Below are 18491 nucleotides of genomic sequence, written 5' to 3'. Positions count from 1 at the left end.
GAATGCAGTGATTGTACTATTACCAAAGTTAGCTTTGTTTTAATTTTTTGTGTTGGTGCTTGTTTGCAGCCGAGAGAAGAAAGAAAATGTTCAATTCGAACACCAGGAACCTGTAATATTAGTGTGTGTGTTTGTGAGTGTGTGTATGTGTGTGCGTATGCACATGTGTGTGCTACTCCCTTAATATCATCATCTGGCACAGTTATGAATTTAGAAGACTAAAAAATCCCGATGTCCACGCTTCTTAACCCCTTTGCAGTGTTTGCAACTTAGTATACATCAAACTACCGCGACATTTTTTTCCCTTAAGGCAATTACATTACTAAATAAATCATTTCCATGTGGCCTTTAAGGGTGCAATTTTCCATGCTGTAATGGGTCCATTCTAACCACAAATCTAGTCAAATGGATTCTGCAAACGCTTTCAAAGCAATCAGGCCACAGGTAGGAGAAGGCTGGCAGGCTCTGTGTGCGAGCCCTGCCACAGAATCCTGACAGTCCAAGCCGTAGCCTTTCAGGTGGATGGACACCAGAGGTAGCAAAAATGCCCGATTCAACAAAAAGAGCTCTTGGAGTTTACGGAAGCTTGGTGATTTTACCACAGATCTACTTAAGAAATGACATTCCATGAAGACTTTGAACCAAGAATGGTACAAACTTCTGGGGTCTGCCCTGAATCCATAGATCAGAGTGCTGTCTCCTCTCCCTCTTTGTCTCCTGAAACCTGCCTTTTCTGCCAGCTTTGCTCCCTCCTAGGATGTCCTCCCTCTCTCCCTCCCTCCCTCCCTCCCTCCCTCCACTCCTCGCCCCTCCTCTCTCTGTGCACATGCCTTGGAACCACAGGTCTCCAGCCGGATGGTCAGTGTCCCCCCTGCTCTGAGCCTGGCTTTGTCATAGACACCAGTGAGCATTTCCTGGTCCTTTGAACCCATGCCTCCTCCAGTTCTTTGGCTGGGACTTAGCCTATCTACTCACGTAGCTTCTCAATTATCCACTGGTACTCTTGAAGCTGCTTGAAATAAGTACGACTATGAAGGGCCTTCAAGTGTTCTTTTGGGATAGGATGAACGCAATGACAGGGCTGAACACAGTGCTTACAGTCCCAGGTAGCTCTACCCCATAGCGTCAGGAGAAGACGGGTATTCTGGAAGCTGCCATGGAAACCACCTAAGTTTTTGACTCTCTTCCCGAAGCACCAGCATACTTCAAAGAAACAACGTTCATTTCTCCATCTTTGCTAGAAATGAACTACGTCAAGTGTGGCATATTTACCAGTTCTTCACCAGCCCAAGCTGTTTACTTCCTGGGCCCACAGTCAGACTACATTTCCCAGCCTTCCTTGCAATTAAATAGCGCCTTGCAGCTACTTCTCACTGATGCAGTGAGTGGTCAAGACTTGCAGATCACTAGGCTAATCTTCCGCCTTGCGGCGCCGGCACACCGGGTTCTAGTCCCGGTCAGGGCGCCGGATTCTGTCCCGGTTGTCCCTCTTCCAGGCCAGCTCTCTGCTGTGGCCAGGGAGTGCAGTGGAGGATGGCCCAAGTGCTTGGGCCCTGCACCCCATGGGAGACCAGGAGAAGCACCTGGCTCCTGCCATCGGATCAGCGCAGCGCACCGGCTGCGGCGGCCATTGGAGGGTGAACCAACGGCAAAAAGGAAGAACTTTCTCTCTGTCTCTCTCTCTCACTGTCCACTCTGCCTGTCAAAAAAAAAAAAAAAAAAAAAAAAAGACTTGCAGAAGCAGGTGTGCCCCTCCTGCACACTCCCTCCTGATGCTAAGTGCAAGCAGCAAAGACGCCCCGCAGAGGGAAGGAACCGTCAAAGGAAACAAGGTTCTCTGTAATTCTGTGTGGAAGAAAACTACCCACCAACAAGGAACACCCATCCTGGGCTATTATAGAGCAAAAAATTCTAGTGAGTTTTTTACACTTTGGGGTTCTATGAGGGAGCTTCAGAAAGTTCATGGAAATGTGGAATTAAAAGATAATGCAGGGGCCAGCACTGTGGCATAGTGGGCTAAGCCTCCGTCTGTGGTTCCAGAATCCTGTATGGGTGCTGGTTCACGTCCCAGCTGCTCCTCTTCCAATCCTGCTCTCTGCTTATGCATGGCAAAGTCGTGGAAGATGGCCCAGGTCCTTGGGCCCCTGTACCCTCGTGGGAGACCTAGAAGAAGCTCCTGGCTTCTGGCTTTGGATTGGCTCAGCTCCAGCTGTTGCAGCCTTTTGGGGGTGAACCAGTAGAAAGAAGACCTTTCTCTGTGTCTCTCCCTCTCTCTGTCTGTAACTCCACCTTTCAAATAAATAAAATCTTTTTAAAAAATAAAAGATAAAAGATAATGCAGACAACTCACATTTGGTACTGAAACCAGACTTCCACTAAGTAACACAAACAATATATTATGTTTTAAAGTATTAAATCACTTGGATGTCAAAATTATAGGGCTTATTCCTATAAAATACAACAAGAACTAAGGAAAGAGAAGGGAAGCAGGAAGGAATAATAATAACTGCAAACATTTACCACACATGTATTAAATGCATTGCAATACTATCTCACTTAAGTTCAATTATTCCTCCCAACAACTTCAGGAAATGGTACTGTTATTATTGCCATTACTCAGATGAGGAAACTGGGGCATAGCTACAGTCCTTGTGTCCTAAGCCCAAGCTCAGGTTGAGTATCCACAACTGTGGACTAGACACTTTTGACAACTTTAGCTTCACAGCAGTTTGTAAAATGGGCCTTGTTATCCCTGTGTTAAAGATGAGTAGCCTGAGCCGTGGCACAGCAGGCTAAGCCTCTGCCTGCAGTGCATGGCACCGGTCCATGTTCCGGCTGCTCCTCTTCCAATTCAGTGCTCTGCTTCTGGCCTGGGAAAGTGGTGGAAGATGGCCCACCTGCTTGGGCCCTGTACCCACGTGGGAGATATGGAAGAAGCTCCCGGCCTCAGATCAGCTCAGGTCTAGCCATTGCAGCCATTTGGGGAGTGAACCAGTGGATGGAAGACCTTTCTCTCTGTCTCTCCTTCTCTATCTCTGTAACTCTACATGTCAAATAAATAATATCCTTAAAAAAAAAAGATAAGTGGCCTGAGATTACTTGGAAACTAATTTTTCCAAGGTTACACAACTAGAAAGAATCACAACTCAGATTCAGGCCAAGGCCAAGGTCAGAGCAGCTCCAAGACTCATTCTCCTTCATTTACACCGTTGGGATCAGAACAAAGTGGGGAGAGGTCATGAAACCAACTTTCCTCCCTTGTATAGGAGCCAGATGTCTAGACTGATCTGTAGCTGTATGATCACATAATCACAGCCATTATTACTATTTGTCACCTTGGGAGTCACTAGGACTGTTATTAGATATGCTCACTAGTTTCCCCTGAATGTCATGAAGTCTATTTTTTTCTTTTTTAAAAAATATTTATTTATTTGAGAAGTAGAGTTACAGAGAGAGAGAGACAGAGAGAGAGACAGAGAGAGATCATCCATCTGTTGGTTCAGTCCACAAATGGTCCCAATGGCCAGAGCTGGACCAATCAGAAGCCAGGAGCCAGGAGCTTCTTCTGGGTCTTCCATGTGGGTAGCAAGGGCCCAGCATGTCTGCCACTTTCCCAGGCATATTAGCAGGGACCTGGATTGGAAGTGGAGCAGCTGGGACCAAATCAGTGCCCATATGGGATGCCAGCCCCACAGGTAGCGGCTTTACCTGCTACACCACAGCACTAGCCCCATTTGTTTCTTGACACTGGTAACAAAATGGTCACCCTGTAATGGCCCAACCCTCACCACAGCCTGATGGCATGCCCAGTACTGTCAGCCCTGTCCAGGCTTCAAGGAAGAAAGGAAGCCAGTGCATGGGACTGGTTCTTTCAGTGGATGCAGGGTTTGAGAGTAACAAGAGTTATAGGAAAGCCCCGTCCACAGATCTTTCTCAGAAACTCTGTGAAGTTGAGGAAGGCCACCAGGAACCTTGTTTATTGGAGGACCTCCTGCATCTTAGAGAAAAACGGGTAGGGGAATGTCTGGGCTGACCAGGACATGGGAGCTGACCTGCACGAGGAGGGAGAGAGGTGGGCGCAACCTCTCAGCAGAAACGAAGGCAGGGGAGGACCCACCTCTGTCTGTCCTTGGCTTTTCCACCTGGATGGTCCACCACCTCATTACGTCCCTCCTGCTGGTCTCTGTAAGGGCCGACCTCACTTAGCTGTTGTTATGTCAAGGAATCCCCCGAGATGCAACTCCATCTCTTCTCCAGCCTGACTTAACCTCTGGCATTGGTGACATAACTAGGCTCGCAGGGAAGCGGTCAGAACTAGACGCTCACAGTGAGACACAAGGGTGGCATCCGATATGAAGCTCCTGTCCTATGCTGCGAACTTGAAAGACAAGGCCATCAGGGATGAATGAGCCACAACCCCTCTCATGCACTTAGCCAATCAAAGCACAGAGGCCGAACAGACTGGTAGCTCCTGCGCACTGCAGAGAGCAGGGCCACAGGGCCACTGTAGGGGAGCAGCAGGGGGCAGCAAGGGCTCAGGAGACCAGCTTCAAGGAGGGAGCCGCAGTCCCCAGGAGCAGCTTCCAAAAACGGAGTGAGGGAGCCCTGCTGAGAAGGAGCTCATGTGCATCGCCACCCAGAATGCAGTGAGCACTTCTAAATCTGGCCACGTCTGCAAAAGCCATGAGCATCCTAAAGCCACAGCTGTGGCTGCCACAGTGAACTTCCACCTAGAGACAGCCATAGCAACCAAGCCCGGAGAGCCCGTCCGTCCGTGTCAGTCACCGTCCCTGGTGACACTTGTGCCAGCGGCCCGGGATTTCCTGTCATCCTCCCCCCACCAAAAGCCCTGTTCCATCTGAATTTTTTTCTTTTTTTTTTTTTGGAATTCAGTATGGTTTTTCAAACTAGATTAGCATTCCCAAATTGTCATTCCTTTCAATTATAAATGTAATTCTTTCAAAACTCTAAGTAAATGCCTTCTTGGATAATGCGGTGTTGAGTTTTCTTCAGATTGGCCGGCAGATCCGCCAGCCAGGGTTGCATGGGATCAGGGCTGCCACTGCAGCAACCCGGGGTCGTCCCAGAGCCCAGGAAAGGCAGGGAGAAGGGGCTCCCAGACAGCCACACACTCCCATGGGAGAGAGGGAAGGGGCATGGGCAGGGGCACTCTACACGTCCCCATTTCTTCTAATCATGCCCCGCCGCCGCCCCTCCCCCCCCCCCCCCGCCCCGTTATAAAGGAGCAGAATGCGTCTTTTAGAACCCAATCATGGTAGGCTGGCCCCGCGGCTCACTAGGCTAATCCTCCGCCTTGCGGCACCGGCACACCGGGTTCTAGTCCCGGTTGGGGTGCCGGATTCTGTCCCGGTTGCTTCCTCTGCTGTGGCCCGGGAGTGCAGTGGAGGATGGCCCAAGTGCTTGGGCCCTGCACCCCATGGGAGACCAGGATAAGTACCTGGCTCCTGCCTTCGGATCAGTGCGGTGTGCCGGCCGCAGCACCCCAGCTGCGGCGGCCATTGGAGGGTGAACCAACGACAAAGGAAGGCCTTTCTCTCTCTGTCTCTCTCTCTCACTGTCCACTCTGCCTGTCAAAAAATAAAAAGATAAAATAAAAAAAAGAACCCGATCATGGCACTTCTGTGACCTTAGGATCGAGATCCAACTCTTGATGTGGGGGCCCCACATCAAGCCAATTCATCGCATTGTGGCAGCCCGCCTCGCTCTCTGGAGCTCCAATCTGAAGACCTTACAACCTATAAACTAGATGGGGACTAAGTTCACCGCTTTGCACTTACCATTTGACAAAATTAGCTGATTACAGCTCTCTGCTGCAGCCTGGGAAAACAGTAGAAGATGGCCCATGTCCTTGGGCCCCTGCACCCACGTAGGAGACCCAGAAGAAGCTCCTGGCTTCTGGCTTCGGATCGGCACAGCTCCAGCCATCTGGGGAGTTGTGGCCATCTGGGGAGTGAACCAGTGGGTGGAAGACCTCTCTCTCTCTGCCTCTCCTTCTCTCTATGTGTAACTCTGACTTTCAAGTAAATAAATCTTTAAAAAAAAAAAATTAGCTGATCGCCCTGACACAGATCTTGCTTTTATTGGTTGGTTGAAAGACTAACTGAGGCACTATTTTGGCAACAAAGTCAGGTGGGTGCGGAGGCAAATCCCTTCCGTGTCTGCCTCCCCAGCCTTTATTTTCCCCATGGTTGGGATGGCAAAGAGAGCCAGGGACACAGGCGGGGGCCCGGTGGCAAAAGTTGCCAGCAAGGATGGCTTCCATCAAAGCCTCCTCACTGGGAGACGCGGGCACAGAAGCAGGTTCCACGGCTCCACGTGGCCTTGAGAAGGGGTGGGAACAACGTCAACAAATGAATGCAAGGAGGATCTCAAAGCACTCTGAGGGACCCCCACCAGCCCCGTTTGCAGTGAGAGGGCCGGAACCCTGTGGGCAACACTTTTGCTCTTCTGCCTGCTGGATCCCCACAGTGTCACAGGTCACAAGAGGTTTCCTGAGTCAAGGTTCACCTCCAGGTAGCCTGGCGCCTGATGGCCACAGACCCGAGTTGCGGAAGAGCTTATCTCGTCTGCTAAGACGTGGCAGTTCCGAATTTGGTTCTTGCCCTGCATGGACAGGCCCATGACCTGATTTCACTCAGGATGGAGTTTGCGTATGGCATCACCTTGCGGGCACAAGAAAGGGCTGGGAGCCAGGTGAGTCACAGTCGGTAAGGCTTAATTAAATGGAGCCCAGGGCACCGCAGGGTGAATGAGGAAGTATTTCCCAGATAACTGAGGGGAGAAAAACTGGACTGAAAGAGGTGGAGGAAATGACCTAGCAGCCCGTGTTGAGCTGAGCTCATGCAGGTGACAAGACCGGCACACTGACGCAGGTTCATTTCTTAAGTAAACGTGCCAAGCACTGCCACCTTGGGCTGCAGAACTTAAGGGCAATGTTGCCCATAAGGAAGCCAGGGTTTGCTGTATTTTCCTTTGTTCCTGTTTTATCAACATGCTGCCTGGCCTGTGCCTGGACACTCAGCCCAGCAGGTGAACCTCTGTGACAGCAAACCCCTGCCGAGGGAGCCCCGGGACGTTGCGTGATAGATTGGAGTCTTCACACAGACGCTATGAGTTTTGCTCTTCACTCTAAGCTCGCTCTCTACCCAGGAGTAGGGGGTTTAATGTCAACACAGGACTTTTATATTTTTTACCTTGAGCTCCTACGTCTCCTAAGGAATTCTGCTATTCCAAAAAGTGTACTTTGAATGTTGCTACTTTCTTAGAGCCCATGTTGATTATCCACGGCTATCAGATATCAGTCACTCAGTCTCAAAGCTTAATTTGGCAAAAATAAATAGCAGTCCATTTCAGGGAGGGAGGTAGACAAGTGAGCCAGTTTTGTTTTCTTTCAGTCAGCATATTTGAAGTAGGAAAGGGAATGATTTGAAATGGCGAAGTCATCTTTAGATGCCAAAGTTTTGTCTACTGAGATATGAGAGACCACCTTGCGGCTGCTGGGCAGAACTAAAGCAAAATGCAGACGGCTGTGAATTCCCTCTACACAGACTCAGAGCTCAGAGCAGTGTTCCTCGCCTGACGCACCCCGGGCCGTCACCTGGGAGGGCTGAGAGCCACGTCCTCACACCGCACCCCCTGAGAGTCCTGTGCCATTCCTCCAGGTATTTGAAAGCGAGCGCCAGCTGGTTCTATCAGGAGCTAAGATTGGGAAGCCTGGGGCTATGAACGGAAGCTACGGGTGAGGAAGGTAACATCGGAAGAGCAGGCAGCAGACGTACATCTCCTACTCGGTTTGGAACTCAGGGAGAACAGCAAAGCATGGACGGGTGCAATCGGCCCCCAGTTTGTGTGATGTCAGCATTCGTGAAACTTCTGCACTTAGACGTCACCCTGATGATGTTCCTGAACGCCCACTGCCCTTTTAACTGTGAGGCTCACATTAGACCCAGGTCATAAAGACACGTTTGCCATGATTTATCCTTCTCCTCCTCACCCCAGGGAATCGGGAGGGGACTCCATCACAATGATATTCACTTACTTTAATTCCTTGGGATCCATAGCCAGGGGGTCCCGGGGGACCAGGCAAGCCTTTCTGCCCAACGTCACCCTGGTGGAAGATGCGGGGAGACAGAGTAAGAAGAGGGAGGGATCACTGCTCACCCCCCCAGTCTGATAAGCCCTCAGCTGCCCTTAAACTAGCTCATATTCCATTCAAAGCAGTGTTTTTGTAAATATTTTAAGCCACAAAATCACCTGCAAACAAAATCTTATATCTAATCCAAATATAAATAAAGAGGTAAGGCAGCACTGCTGGGCCTAAGCAGGAGGAGACACACAGTGTGTCCTCCACTTGGTTTTCTCCGCTCCGCTCCGCTCCACCACAAAGCCTAGGACAGCAGGGCCTCCCTGCGCCAAGTCTGACAACACCGGCACAGGATCCTACGCAGCCTTTGAGTCTTGCTGCATTTCAAGACAGAGTGGCAACTCACTGGGACCTGGAGCTGCAGAGTCAGTGGTTATTAGTGTGATTCACGTTAGATTTTTTAAGATTTTATCATTTATAAAAGAGATGCACAGAGAGAGAGAAAGAGAAAGACACACACACACAAAGAAAGACAGAGAGAGCTCCCCCTTGTTGGTTCACTCTGCAAATGCCTGCAACAACCAGACAGCCAAAGTGGGGGCCCGGAGCTCAACCCTGGTCTCCCACATGGGTGGCCAGGCCCTGAGTCCTTGCACATCACCACGGCCTCCCAGCATCTGCACTAGCAGGAAGCTTGAAGCAGGGGCTGGAGTACTTCAAGTCCAAGTACTTCAATACAGATGCAGGCATCTCAGCTGAGGGGGCAAATGCCCACTCCAGGTGTCAGAATTTCTTAGGAAATATCTAGATGAAAGCACAAGCTAGCACAGAGGTTCTTAGTCTGTGCTCCTGGGGGACCTCCTGTATCTCGAGGAAAGAGTTCTGTAGTGGAGTAAATTTAGAACACAGTATGAGCTGGCGCCGCGGCTCACTAGGCTAATCCTCCGCCTTGCGGGGCAGCACACCGGGTTCTAGTCCCGGTTGGGGCGCCGGATTCTGTCCCGGTTGCCCCTCTTCCAGGCCAGCTCTCTGCTGTGGCCAGGGAGTGCAGTGGAGGATGGCCCAAGTCCTTGGGCCCTGCACCCCACAGGAGACCAGGATAAGTACCTGGCTCCTGCCATCGGATCAGCGCAGTGTGCCGGCCGCAGTGCGCCAGCTGCGGCAGCCATTGGAGGGTGAACCAACGGCAAAGGAAGACCTTTCTCTCTGTCTCTCTCTCTCACTGTCCACTCTGCCTGTGACAAAAAAAAAAAAAAAAAAAAAACACAGTATGTGCCCCCCTCGCACATTCATAGAGACAAGGCTCTAAGAAAGCCCACAATAGAGAAACTGGTTTATTTCTGTATATCCCAGAAGTTCCTAAAATAACGTTGGATAGAAAAACAAACTTTGAGCAATGCTAGGTTAACCTAAGTTACTCTATAAGTTAGCCTGTTTCTTTCCAGTATGAAAAAAAGCACTGGTTTTTTTTTCTAATTGTAAGAAAAAATGCTTGCTCATTGTAAAGGCATTTCAAAAACAGACATGAAAATGACATTGAAGAAAAACAGACCCATCCCATCACCCAGTCCTACTGACTACTGACATCTTGGAGAGAGCTTCATCCAGAGTGAACTCTAAGGCTCAAAAATCATCTACTGCCAAAGTGGAGTTGATGGACCAAAAAGAAAAAAAAAAAAAAAAACAGAAAAACAGATAAACTAAAAACCTTGGTAATTCTGGAATTCTCCGTAAAATCTTTGGCTCATGAAGCCTTTCCCCTCTTCTCTCAGAGGATGGGATTCTAATTCATTTCTGAGCATTCTGGGTATGAATGTACCATTTGAAATTTGAATTTGTGATGGATGGCTCATGGACAACTGTTCTCCCCATGACTGGGCCAGAGAGTTCTTTAACTCTCCTTTTGGATAAATTAAAGAAACTATTGCACAAGTAAGTGAACCATGAGAGCAGGCATCTTAAATAGCACCAGCGACACTTTGACCTGGATAATTCTTTGTTATGGGGGCTGTCCTGCACACTGCAAGATGACTGGCAGGGTCCCCAGGCTCCACCCTCTAGATGCCAGTAGCATCCCCTCTTGTGACAGTCAAAAAGGTCTCAGCGCATTGCCAGGTGTCTCCCCAGGACAGGGAGGGGAGGACAAAAGCTCCCTCAGTGAGAAGCACTGGGTTAAAAGAATACACGGATGAAAAGCATCACCACGCTGGGGCAGACAGAAGGAGCAGACATTGACATGAGGGCACAGGGGCAAAGCAGCTCCTCCTCACCTTCAACAAGGACATGAAATCAGACCCTTGGACTGAGGCCCTGACTGGGTGGTACAGCACCGTGCACACAGGTGCTTCAACTAGGGACTTGGTAAAAGGCACTACAGCCCTTCCGGTCAAAGGGAAGACGTGTCATCTGATGGTGGCACAGCCTCCAGGAAACATTCTGGGTACTCCGCACCCGCTTAACAGAAGCGGTCTTTCTAATTTCTTTGGGGTAAGCAAATGGCTGAATCAACGTAAATGTTCTATTTTACTGAGTGGTCACATGATATGGAAAAATAAGACCCTTCACCAGTAATAATAATACAAGTCAGCACCCAAGTGAACACTTCCTATAAAGCGACTGCTGATCTGGTTGTTCGGGATGCTCTCTCAGACCCTCACAGAGCACAGAACAGTGGACTCACCTTTGGCCCTTGGATTCCTATGCCCCGAGGCCCCGAGGGACCGGGAGGGCCTCTGACCCCGGGCTCTCCCTGAAAAGACACAATGAATGACAATTTACTGATTTTTTTAAAACTTTCTGTTGTGTATTTCACATTCAAACATATTCTCAAAAATATATTTTAAGGTTGAAATCTCTTGAATTTGACTCCGAAATTTATTCTGTGGATGCAGAATTTTTTTATTGCCACTTGTGCCTGTTTCAAAACAACTGGTATGGATCCATTTCAAATCAACTTACCTAATTTCTTGCAACATGAACCTATACATTGTATACATTTTTCAGAACTCCTTTCTCTAGAATTAAGAAGAGTAACTACCACTATTGTGAACAGAGTACAAAAGAAGAGAATTAGAATAACCACTAACAGCTATAACTACATCCTGAACTAGTTGCTTCTATAGTTTTATGCAACATGATGATGCTATTTGAATCAGGGACTGACCCTTGATATTTCTGCCACTAGAGTAGTTGAGCTCAGGGTAAATGCTGTAAGGACTTTTCCATTTCTCCAAAGCATAGCAGTCTCATGGCAGGCACCAGCAACAGAAAAGTGGTGGAACCCAATGCTAAGGATGGCAAGAAGCAAATAAATAAAAACTGAAAAGATGCTAATGATTAAAAACAGACCAGAGGAAGAAGAATCTCTTTGTTAGCCACCTTCTGTATGCCCCAGTCCTTGCATAGCATGTTCATGTAAGTTGTTTGGCATAACTCAGCATTCACAATAATCCTGCAGTGCTACAACGAGGACTAGTTTATCTAACTTCCCTGAACTTCAGCAAAATCATCACAATATGTAAAAAATAGATACACACTTCACAGAGAGAAGAAATGAAGTGGGACAAAGGGAAGGAACACTCCTGTCACATCGCCTGACACTGAGTAGGCACTTGGTAAACAGCAGATCCCCGCCCAGCGTTTTATTACAGAGGAAACTGAAGTTTGCCCAAGCCTGCACAGCTAGTAAGAGGCAGAGCTAAGCGGATGTGGTAAAACAAGAACCTTCATCATGGCTGGGGCAGGCCCTTTGGAAAACAGTTCCATGGTTTCTCTAAAAGTTCAGCATAAATTTGCCACATGATCCAGCAATTTCACTACTAGGCACATATCCAAGGAAAATAAAAACATATGTCAACACAGCATCTTGCAGAGCAATGTCCTTAACAGTGTTATTCATAATAACCCCACATGGGAAATAGTCTAATACCCATCAGCCGGTGAACAGAGAGACAGAATGTGGCACAGTCAGCATTAAGAAGGTAGAAACTACAGATATGTGCCACAACCTGGAGGAACCTCAGAAACAATGAAGGCAGCCAGATGTGTTATGACTCCATTCAGATGAGATGTTCAGACAAGCTGAATCTACACAGAGAAAATCGAGTAGTGACTGCTGGGGCCAGAGACCGGAACACAGATTAACTACAAATGAGCAGGGGGAATCTCACCGGAGGGGTGAAAATAACTGATTTAAAGTAATGGCCATAGAGCTGGACAAATTTACTCAAAAAACATTAAATAGACTATTTGAAATAGGTGACCCCTATAATATAAAAAATATGCCTCAATAAAGTTATACAATAATAAAACAGAGCTGTGTTTCTTTTTTAAGATTGATTTATTTATTTGAAAGACACAATTACAGAAAGAGAGAAAGACAGAAATCTTCCATCCGCCGGTTCACTCCCCAGATGGCTGCTGTGGCCAGGGCTAGACCAGGCTGAAGCCAGGAATTTCATCCGGGTCTCCCACTTGGGTGCAGGGGCCCAAGGACTTGGACCATCTTCTGCTGCTCTCCCTAGGCCATTAGCAGGAAGCTGGATTAGAAGTGGAGCAGCCAGGACTCGAACAGGTACCCATGTGGGGTGCTAGTATTGCAGGTGGTGGCTTAACCCACTGTACCACAACACCAAACCCCAGAGCCAAGTTTTGAATCTACACCTTCCATGATTTTTGGACTTCTAGGTAAAACTACAAAAATGAGTAAAACTTTTAAACTATATTTAATACTGAATGAATTATTTTTAAAAAAAAGATTTATTTATTTATTTGAGAGGCAGAGAGAGAGAGAGAGAGATTCTTCCATCTGCCGGTTCACTCTCCAGATGGCCACAATAGCTGGAGCTGAGCTGATCTGAAGTCAGGAGCCAGAAGCTTCTTCCAGGTCTCCCATGCAGGTGCAATTCTTGGCACCAAGAATTGTTTAATGTTTTATCAACAATTTATAATTGTTTGCTTCACCTGCCTACTCCAAGGCCATCCCAGATATGACAGCTTCATTGCTCGGGTTTCTGTTCACCTCTGCCCTTCCCTGTTGAGGTTGGAAAGGGTGTGGCTGACCACCTTGTGCCTCTCGCTGTGATGCCTGGGGAATGCACAACCCCACCTGAGAATCTTCTGGCCAAGGAAACTGGACCTGGATCTGAACAGATCTCGAGATCTCCCAGTTTACAAAAGTAGATGATGGAGAGGTACATTAAACAGCACTAAGCTATACTATCAAAGTACAGGACCGGCCTTGGGCCTAGCAGTTTAGACACCAGTTAGCACACCCATGCTCCCTATCAGAGCACCTGGGTTGACCTCTGGCTCCAGCTCCTGAGTCCAGCTTCCTGCTAATGCAGACCCTGGAAGGCAGCAGTCATTAGGTTCCTGCCACCCATGTGGGAGACCTGGACTGGCTTCTTGGTTCTCAGCCACTGTGGGCAACTGGGGGTTAACGGTGGATGGGGACACTTTCTTGCTCTCTATCTCCACCTTTCCTATCAAATCAATAAGCCAAAAATAAAAAAGAAATCCTAAAATACAATTACTACATCCACAAAAAAGTACAAGGGAAAAAAAAGAGAGAAGTCACCGCAGTTCAGAAAGATTTCAGAGATATCTCAATCAAATACAACATATGAGCAACATCTGGCTCCCAACCCAAGCAAACCAACTGTAACAAATTTACGACACAAGCTGGAAAATTTGAATGCTGGATATTTGCAATAGTAAGACATTGTTGTTAATATTTTTCAGGTTTGATAATATACCACAATTACGTTTTAAAAGGGTTATTGCATTTGAGACACAAGTATTAAAGTTTTATTTCTGTGATGTCTGAAAATTGCTTCAGAAAAAAGCAGTAAGAGGAGGAATGAGCAATACAGGTAACAAAAGATTTACAAGTTGCTAAAGAATTATAAGTAAATGAGAGCTCATACCACTAGTCTTTCTACTTTTGTATATGCTTAATACTTTTCACAAACTATTTAATAACATTCTTAAAAACAAGGAATAATACATAGCAAAAATCTCACCAATGAATGTGAGGAAGTGCCACTGTAATGTTCACTGATATTAATAATACATGATTTAGGGGCTAGTGCTGTGGCGTAGCAAGTAAAGCCGCCGCTTGCAGTGCCAGCATCCCATATGGGCATCGGTTCAAGTCCCAGCTGCTCCACTTCTGATCCAGCTCTCTGCTATGGCTTGGGAAAGCAGTGGCAGATGGACCAAGTCCTTGGGCTCCTGCACCCATGTGGGAGAACTGGAAGAAGCTCCTGGCTCTTGGCTTTGGATTGGCGCAGCTCTGGCCATTGCGGCCATCCTGGGGAGTGAACCAATGATTGGAAGATTCTCTCTCTGTCTCTCTGCCTCTCCTTCTCTTTGTGTAACTCTGACTTTCAAATAAATAAATAAATCTTTTTTTAAAAAAACCTAATACATAATTTAAAAGGTTTTAAAAATGGGCAAAGAGCACACAGGTGGATTCAACATCATGAGTAGAACTCACATATGCTTCATGTGTTCTTGGTATGCCACAAATGTCATGTAAGTTTTTTAAATTAAGGAAAATAAGGTTTTTTTTTTTAAATAAAGTAGGGTCTCTTTTAAGAAAGAAGATGACACTCTTGTTTAATTCATGATTTTAGTTAAGAAGTTCCTTTTCAACTAGTATTAATCAAATTCACACACACACACACACACACACAATACTTCCCATGTAGGGAGCTATCAGGCACCAAATGAGCTGCAAATACATTGACACACTACCTCCCCACCATCATGGGATCTTTCCAAATGTGTGATTTTTGTTCCACAGGCCATGTGTCCCTGTTAGGCCACTACACCTGGTGATTGTAAGCAACAAGGCAGTGGGAAATCTGGTTTGGCTACCCCACAGCACATCATCAGTAGTTAAAATATGTGTTACCTGCTAAAGCTTACAGTCAGTGGATGGAGTGACATTCACAAATGAAGGACATTAGAACATTTCTCACATGGCTGGACTTAGCTTCCCACATAACATCTTACAGTTGTTGAAACCTGCAGGGGGAGCCCTTGTATCAAGAGCTACGAACCAACCACAGAGTAAATACTACTTCCCATCAATTTCATAAAACCAGAGCCTTAGCCCTACTCTTATCCGCCTCCACCTCCAAAATAAATAACTGTTTCGTGGGTCTACTGCTTCCTCTTGGCCCACAAGTGACTCCAGCTGGCAAATATTCCTTTCATTTTATAGGACATGACCAAGTGCAGGATCGTCTGCAGAGTATGTGAGTGAGCGACTCAGTGAAGGCTTCGCCTAGACCATAACCTTGCCGACCAGCTCGTGATAAACCCTTTAGAAACATCTTATGGTGGTCCTAGTAATCTCACGTTGAAGCTGTCACTTTTTCAACAAAAGAAGAAAGAAAAAGGGCACCCACACTATCACATTTTCTCAGTAGTAAACCGTTGCTTTGGCTAATATTAACAAAATTATGATAAATAATAACTAGCATTTATTAACTCTATTATAGAGCAGGTACACTTCATTTTCTTACCCAGTCCTATCAACATCAGCTCACTCCGTTTTATAGGTAAGGAAACTGAAGATAGAGGACCCTTGACTTGTCAAAACTTGCAGCCTGAAGCAATTCTAACCACACATGATCCAGAATCTGCCTCCCATTTTGATGTTGCCTGGGACTAATGCAAGAGGCAACTTTGTAGACTTCCCGCCAGCTGCCTATTCATGCCCAGACCATGGCTGTGCGGCTGTGAATTCCCTTCCCCTACATTGTCAATCACACCCTCTCAAGGAGAAAAGAAAACATCCTAGATGGCAGAAACTCAAGTTAGACTCCAAGAGGCCCACAGAACCCACACCTGTACAAGAACCCAGCTGCCTTTCCCTCTTCCTCCCACTGCCATTCCTCAGTTTTGTGGTTTACCACAATGTTTTCCTTGGTCTAATTCCAGATCTGCTACCCAAACGCATACTTTTCATTGACATATTTATGGGATACAGTGTGATAATTCAATATAATAATCAAATCAGGGTAGTTAGCATTTCCAGTTCCTTAAACACTTACCCATTTCTCTGCCTACACAACATTTTTAAAGACTTATTTATTTATGTGAAAGGCAGAGTTATAGAGAGGGAGGAAGGGAGGGCGGGTGAGAGAAGGAGAGAGAGAAACAGATCTTTCATCCACTAGCTCACTCCCCAATGGCTATAACGGCCAGGGCTAGGTCAGGCTGAAGTAGGCCTGGAACTCCATTCAGGTCTCCCACGTGTGTGCAAGGACCCAAGTACTTGGGCCACCCTCTGCTTTCTCAGGTATATTAGCAGACAGCTGGATTGAGAGTAGAGCATCCGGGACTTGAACCATTGACCGTATGGGATGTTGGCGTACAGGTGGCAGTTTAATCCACTACACCACAAATTGGTCTCAACCTTCATAAGCTCTTAATATGTCTTTTCATCTATCATACATGGCACTAGGTTTGGCAGAATAATGTATGCTATGACTACTACTACTACTATTTAAATATATTATTTAAATATTAATATATTAATATATATTTAAATATATAATTCATTAAAATGTCTTGTGTAATTCAATTAATTTTTCAGAATAACCTGGGAAGTGGCCACTATTATTTGAAATCACAGATGAAGATGCTACAACTCTGAGAGACTAAATGACTTGCTGAGGTCACATAGCTAATAAGTGACAGAGGTTTCAAGGTGGACCAGTAATAAGGAAAAGCCCACCGCACTCATTTTATAAAACATATACAATATTTGGAAAATGATCTATCTCCTCTCCCCCTACCCCTGCTCCACATCCACATAACGAGACTTTAATCACTATCTCTCCTTTTGTACTAAGGATGTCCCTACCATTCTTTGAAGAGAACTGTGGGAGTAACTCGGTTGTTTTGATAGTGACATTATGTTTTACCACTTTGGGGACAATAAAAATCAAAGTGAATTCATGATAAAAAGAATCAGCCTCCAAGAATTCTCTGAAGAATGGAACTTGAAGATCCCCAGTGATGAACCAAAAAATGACTGAGTTTTAAAAAAAGTTAGGAGGGGCTGACCTTGTGGCATAGTGAGTAAAGCCACTGCCTGCAATACTCACATCCCATATGGGTGCTGGTTTGTGTCCCCACTGCTCCACTTCTGATCCAGCAGACTGCTAATGTGCGTGGGAAAGCAGTGGAGGATGGCCCAAGTGTTTGGGTCCCTGCTATCCACATGAGAGACTTGGAGGAAGCACCTGGCTCCTGGCTTCAGCCTGGCCCAGCCCTGGCCATTGCAGCTAACTGGGAAGTGAACCAGCGAATGAGAATCTCTCTCTCTTTCTCTTTTTCTCTCTCTCTCTCTCCCTGCCACACCTTCATAATTCTAACTTTGAAATAAAATAAAAAAAAAATTTTAAATAAAGTTAGGAGAAGTCAAAGTGATTATTAGCACCTGCTTAATATTTCTTTCTTTCTGGCTTTTAAGTAAAATTAAGATATATGTAACTACCAAGTCTTCAACTACCACCAACATAAGCACCGCTCTGGAATCAATTAGGTGTTTTAGCATAGGTCACGGTTTGCTAACCCTTCTATACCTCACTTATGGTTGCCATTATGTGAAAGCACATTTTAGAGGCTCTATGCTAAGCTCATGGATAGACAAATGTACTGATTATTGACTGGCCATTGGCTCATCCCTCAGTCATTTCTCACTGATACACTTCAATATGAAAAGAAACCTTGACCACTACCAATTCCATCAGCACAGCGATGGGAACATAATTAAGAGAATCTTAGTAAACTAAGTACACTTACATTGCTATTACATTTCAAGTATTTTCCCAGATCTAAATTCAACATATTAAATTTCAACTCTTTGAAACAATTTCACCCCTAGAACTTCAATATTCACGCCAAAACAGCTATACCTCAGGGCCCCCTGATAATTTAAAATCTTGCTTTAGGATTTGGGGAGATTTGTTATTATTTCTTCCTTTTCTCAAAATCAATTCATTGAAAATGAGCCAACCATTGCCCTGTGCCAAGAACTCACTGTAGAGACAGAGGGAAGCTTCTTCACAGAGCTGAGTTAGAAACCTTGAAAGTAGAGACACTGATACCATCATCATGAGAGGGAGAGGAGGAGGCTCTTGTACTTAGTTTGCTAGAAGTCCATAAGTTAAGAGCCTCTGGTCTGTATGATTAAAAATACAAATGTGTTGGGGCTGGTTCTGACTCAAGTTATGCTGCTGGTGGAGATACTCACATCCTATACCAAAGTGCGTGAGTTCTAATCCTGGCTCCACTTCCATCTCCAGCTTCCTGCTAATGCGTAACCTGGAGGGCAGATGATGGCTCAAATACCTGGGCCCCCTCC

General features: G+C 46.2%; 1 protein-coding gene across 3 annotated transcripts in view; it reads right to left on the bottom strand.

Moving 5' to 3' along the window:
- Positions 1–18491, bottom strand: part of COL28A1 (collagen type XXVIII alpha 1 chain) — a 193842-nt gene that overhangs the window by 59277 nt on the left and 116074 nt on the right. For all 3 annotated transcript variants that reach the window (XM_008261700.5, XM_051852947.3, XM_089315699.1), the window contains 2 exons: positions 10785–10853; positions 8060–8128 (listed from right to left, as the gene is read on the bottom strand). In XM_008261700.5, the coding sequence (XP_008259922.4) occupies positions 8060–8128; positions 10785–10853 (138 nt within the window). The remainder of the gene's footprint in view (positions 1–8059; positions 8129–10784; positions 10854–18491) is intronic.

Source organism: Oryctolagus cuniculus, chromosome 16 (assembly GCF_051225735.1).
Source record: "Oryctolagus cuniculus isolate XC-2025 breed Fujian yellow rabbit chromosome 16, ASM5122573v1, whole genome shotgun sequence".
Classification (NCBI taxonomy): domain Eukaryota; kingdom Metazoa; phylum Chordata; class Mammalia; order Lagomorpha; family Leporidae; genus Oryctolagus; species Oryctolagus cuniculus.
This window is presented reverse-complemented; position numbering and strand designations above follow the sequence as displayed.